Source organism: Acyrthosiphon pisum, chromosome X (genome assembly GCF_005508785.2).
Source record: "Acyrthosiphon pisum isolate AL4f chromosome X, pea_aphid_22Mar2018_4r6ur, whole genome shotgun sequence".
In the NCBI taxonomy this organism is placed as follows: Eukaryota; Metazoa; Arthropoda; class Insecta; order Hemiptera; family Aphididae; genus Acyrthosiphon; species Acyrthosiphon pisum.
In genome coordinates, this window is record NC_042493.1 from 92,246,520 (window position 1) to 92,251,767 (window position 5,248).

The following is a 5,248-nucleotide window of genomic DNA, read 5'->3' on the forward strand; positions in this document are numbered from 1 at the left end:
AAAATAAAAAAAATAGAAATTGAAAATGTCCGTAAACAGCTCAAAATAAATTAAAATATTGGGAAAATATTATGGTGTATAGAAAATGCTGATATAAAAATTCAGTTAAAACTTCATGTACCTACGGTCATTTTTATAAGAGTTGCACCAAAAACCAAAATCGATATTTTCGAAAACAGATTTTGTGTAAAAATTCCCGTTTTTCCTTAATTTTTCTTTTGTTTTTCACGGCGCTTTTGAAAACTACTGGAAAATTTTCACTTTTGACCCCCCAAAGTACCAACTAGATTCACTTTCCTTTCAGAAAAGATTCTATTGAAGAAAATCCAAGTACTTTTACCATCCTAAAAGCTGATGAAAGACACAAAAAATAAATAAAAAATAAAAAAAAAACACACATCATTGTAAAATCAATACATTCATTGTTCCACTCAGAATCTAATAGAGCACAGACGGCAATTGAAAAGACGAAACGAATTGAGAAAAACGAAAAAAGCAATAATAACGACCGACGCTGGCGAAAAACGGCGTAAAAAGCATTTGAAAACCAACCTACCGCCGCCGCGGCAAAGGTATGTGATTGGACGCGCTAAGGAATCGACGGTTTTGGTTGTGATGGGGAGGGGTGGGTGGATTGTAGAAACGGAGCAGTGTTTCATTTTTTACCCCACGGTTTCACCATAGCCGGCGTTTTTTGTTCCATAGGTCACTAAGAGTCAGCTGTTTGTGGCAACGTTACGGGACGTTATACGTCAATGTTTGGCCGTTCGCTCTACGGATTGGTCGGGCGGCGGCACGTCGTGCGCGTTTGCCAAATTGTCGTCGGGTGAAACTGTCGGGTGTAGTGATGTTAAAAAGTAGCAGTCACTGCTACTTTTAACTGTGACTAAATGAGTAGCAGTTACAGTGCCTGCTACTTGTACATAAAATAACAGTGATCACTGATCACATTATCGTTACTCGTTATCAATTATTCAGTTATCATCTAGCAAATTCACAGTGTGATAAATATTTTTCACAGTTTAAAATCACTGTTGAAAGTGTTAACTGTTAAGTCATTTATATGTATAGGTACACAATACACGTCATAATATGCAACAATTTCTTGTATAGATACACAAAAATGTCCTATATTCCTATCCAGTATCCACTGTCCAATGTCCATATATTTATAATCTATGCAGCACATGCACGAATTTATCGATTAAAGTGATATTGTGATTGTGTGAATGTGCGCTGTGCAATAGGTCAAGATCTCATCATACCTACTATTTACTATTTAACTATAGAATTTTTTATTAGCTATGGTTATTACATGGAACGTTATTATCAGGGGTGGATCTGTATTCTGTAACGGGGAACATGTAAAATAACATATAAATGATACACAGCGTGCCAGTTACATCTAATCACTTTCAATCGCCAATTGATATGCGAAAGTAAAAAGTAGCAGTTAAAGTAGCAATCACTGCTATTTTCACTGTGATTTATATTATCACAGTAGCAAATTCACAGTGTGATAAATATTTTTCACAGTTTAACATCACTAGTCGGGTGTAACATAATGTCATAACGACCGTCTAACGTCGTACGCGTTCAAGGTTTATAGATTATCCTTGGTACGCGTTAGCAAAAATTATCGGCCGCTCGGCGACAACCTCCGACGGGACACGACAACGCGAGCGTGGCAACGCCGCACGAAATCGAGGCGCTCGGCACCTAACCACAAATTTCCGTCACCGTGTAAACGTTGTTTCGCCATTCGTCGTCCTGGCCGTGGTGGTTGAGTGTAAACGTGGTGGAAAATATTATCGGACAGCGAAACTCTGGTACGACTAGTATCGCGAAGCGACGGCATAATATTGCTGAACCGATCGAGGAAGCGACGACGTCTGGTCTGGAAACCATCCGGCCTTCGCGATATCCGCGTCTGAAGCTTCAGTACTGCCCGAAATTTGTTCGTCCCGGACACGGGTGGACAGTAGTTGTAGTGTAGTGTAGCAATCGTTCCGTTTCTCCCGACATGCCCGTCGATACGACTAGCGAAACGACGGAACAGCAGGTTTCCACTGTGGAGGAGAACTCGCTGAAACAGTCGAAACCCGACCTGCCTGATAGTAAGTTGATACAACTTGTTTTTTATTGTTTATTCGCTCGTGATCTGACCCTTATACTCGTCAGGCACATAGATACATAGTGTGTCTGATTGTGTGTGTGTGTGTGTGTGTGTATGGGAGAAACATATAGATACGCGGTCACAATGGGACACCGTACAAGCTATGGACCTCATAAGCATAAGTATAGGGTCTATGGTACAAGTGTTGATGGTTAAACATTGTGTTATGGATTACGATGGATAGAATATGATGTAGTTGAATCATGTTTACACGAATACTGAATACATTTATTGATTGCTTGTTTTAACATCCTGTTATTATTGAATGCATATAAGAACTAAAAGAACAAAAATTTGATTTTAATAGCGAATCTCAGAATCTATGTATGTTATCTGTATACTGTTAGTTTAATTACCCACCAAACTAATATAGGTAATATTATGTTATTGAATGATATTTTCTTATCAGTGTTGATATTTTCAATTTATTAATTAAAAACATCCAAAGGTGGGCAAGTTAATGAAAATAATTAACTCTAGTTAAGTTAAGTTAAGAGGACACAAGATTGATAAGTTAAAAGTTAATATAGAAAAAAATATTAACTTTACTCAGTTTAAAAAAAAGTTAATCTATTTCTTTTTAAATTAGTATGTAAATCACATAAAGAGTGAATGTGTCTTTTTAGTTTCTAATTTATAAATTATAAAAAACAATTTTATTGAACATTTATCATAATGTACATTGTATACCCTTTTACTTTTCTATTATTTACTAATTTAAATTATAATCATTTCAAAGTAATAATTTAACAAATATATTTTTTCTTATCATATAGCAAATGAATAATATAAGTTATATAACATTAAAACATAAACATTTTCCATTTATTAATTAAAATTATTAATTTTTTAAAAACATTTATAGTTGCAACTCGTATAATATATAATTTACAACTTGATAAAATATATCAATATATACACAATTATGTTATCAAGAAAAAGAACAGAAATGTTTGTGTTTTTTTATTGGATTATTTTTATTTTATACTGATATAGTAATATTTATGTATAAACGAAAAACTTCAAAACGTTTTTAACTTGATGGATTTTTTTAAAATCAACTGGAAAAGCTAAGTTTATAAATAAACTATAAATTAAACTAGTTAATTTCATAAGTTGATCATAAAATAAACTAACTAGTTAAGTTAAAAAGTTCAAAAAAAATTAACTTCTTAACTTAACTTGAACTTTTTAACTACCCACTTTTGAAAAGATCTCACCATTTTTGTTTAAGAACCTAAACGGCTTACCTACTTACCTACTTAATTTTCTTTCATTTCAAATAAGCTAATATATTTTTAGATAACCTTTAAATATTAACATCAATCTAAAATATATTTGTTTAGTTTACTTAAAATGTATGCAAGAGATATAAACTCCTTTGCGTATATGTTTTTTTAAAATATTTAGCAATTAATTTATTGTATTGCATCACTGCTAGTTAATTGTATAATGTTTTCTTAGTATTGATGGTTAGATAGGTAATTACTAATAGGTTTGTTAGTTGTTACACATTTGAAATGTATTGACCAGTGTGTTTGGTGTAAGATTTGTATTTGTTTTATTTTATTTAGGTATCTAATTGATTTAATATTTTTAGTACAGAAGCCCAAATAATATTTTATAATGACATTTAAATTAACAAAAATTATAAATTGTTGAATGTTTACCTATATTATTTTATATTATTAGATTTTATAAGCAGGTTGGCCAATGTACGATAGGTCACAATGTCACATATTGAACTAAAGATAGTATTTTTATTACTTATCAATAAATAAAAAAATTCAATGACAAATAAACAATTTTTATAAATTGATTCTACATTGATTCATTGAATACAATTTTATGTATTTTTCAGTTGAACTTAATGATGATGATCCTAATGAACCAACACCTTCTACATCAAAAAATGTGTTAACAGATGGTTTAAAGCGACCTTTGCCAGATGGAGTAGACGATGATAAAGAAAAAAAAATTAGACTGACTGAAGTCAGTGAAGACAAACTGGAAGTTACTAACAAAGATGATAATAAAGAAAGTGATATTGAACTGTTGTTACAAAAAGTTTCGGAGTCTCTAGAAAATACAATTGATGATGAATCTAATGTTTCCAATAAGATACCTTTGCCAGATGGAGTAGACGGTGATAAAGAAAAAAAAATTAGACTGACTGAAGTAAGTGAAGACAAACTGGAAGTTACTAACAAAGATGATAATAAAGAAAGTGATATTGAACTGTTGTTACAAAAAGTTTCGGAGTCTCTAGAAAATACAATTGATGATGAATCTAATGTTTCCAATAAGGTACCTTTGCCAGATGGAGTAGACGGTGATAAAGAAAAGAAAATTAGACTGACTGAAGTAAGTGAAGACAAACTGGAAGTTACTAACAAAGATGATAATAAAGAAAGTCATATTGAACTGTTGTTACAAAATGTTTCGGAGTCTCTAGAAAATACAATTGATGATGAATCTAATGTTTCCAATAAGACACATGATAATCTTAAGAATGAAAAAAATCCATCCTTTAATTTGATTAACCATAATGGTAACAATGGAATTGATGATAAAGATTGTAAGGAGGATTATCTGGATAAAAATACATTAAGTAAAGATATCAGTAAGGGTAAAAAAAAATATAATCCAAGTGCAAATGATGTTGAGAAAAATCTTAATGATAGTAGTGAATTTATTGAAAACAGTAAGGATATTGTAAAAAATGGTAATAATATATTAACCTCGATATTAACTAAGGATATACTTACTAGCAATGTTATTTCATGTTTAAATAAATCATCGTCATCAGACAATTTAGCTATCACTGAAAATTCAGATCCTGAAAGTGTTGCTGTTGTTAATGATACTCAGGTAACAGAAAATATATCTACAGCAGTTAATGATTCAACTGTAAGAGAAAGTAATTCAAACCTTTCAAATACCAACATATATACAATTGAAAACATTGTAAATAGCAAAAAAGATGATGCAAACCCTTTGCTAGAATTAAAAAATAAAATACATTTGACAAAAATACTGATGAAACTAAATCTATAGAAAGTCCATCTAATA

At 31.3% G+C, this 5,248-nt stretch overlaps 1 protein-coding gene across 2 annotated transcripts; it reads left to right on the plus strand.

The window, feature by feature from the left end:
- Positions 1–1,321: 1,321 nt before the first annotated feature.
- Positions 1,322–5,235, plus strand: LOC100574172 (myb-like protein D). Of its 2 annotated transcripts, XM_029491255.1 has the most exons (3): positions 1,322–2,117; positions 4,038–4,483; positions 4,670–5,235. In XM_029491255.1, the coding sequence occupies exons 1-3, from the start codon at positions 2,024–2,026 to the stop codon at positions 5,231–5,233; spliced, it is 1,104 nt and encodes a 367-aa protein (XP_029347115.1). In that variant the 5' UTR covers positions 1,322–2,023; the 3' UTR covers positions 5,234–5,235. The 2 variants fall into 2 exon arrangements, with proteins under 2 accessions (XP_029347115.1, XP_003242339.1); XM_003242291.4 differs by having other exon boundaries at positions 4,038–5,235.
- The last annotated feature ends 13 nt before the right edge of the window (positions 5,236–5,248 follow it).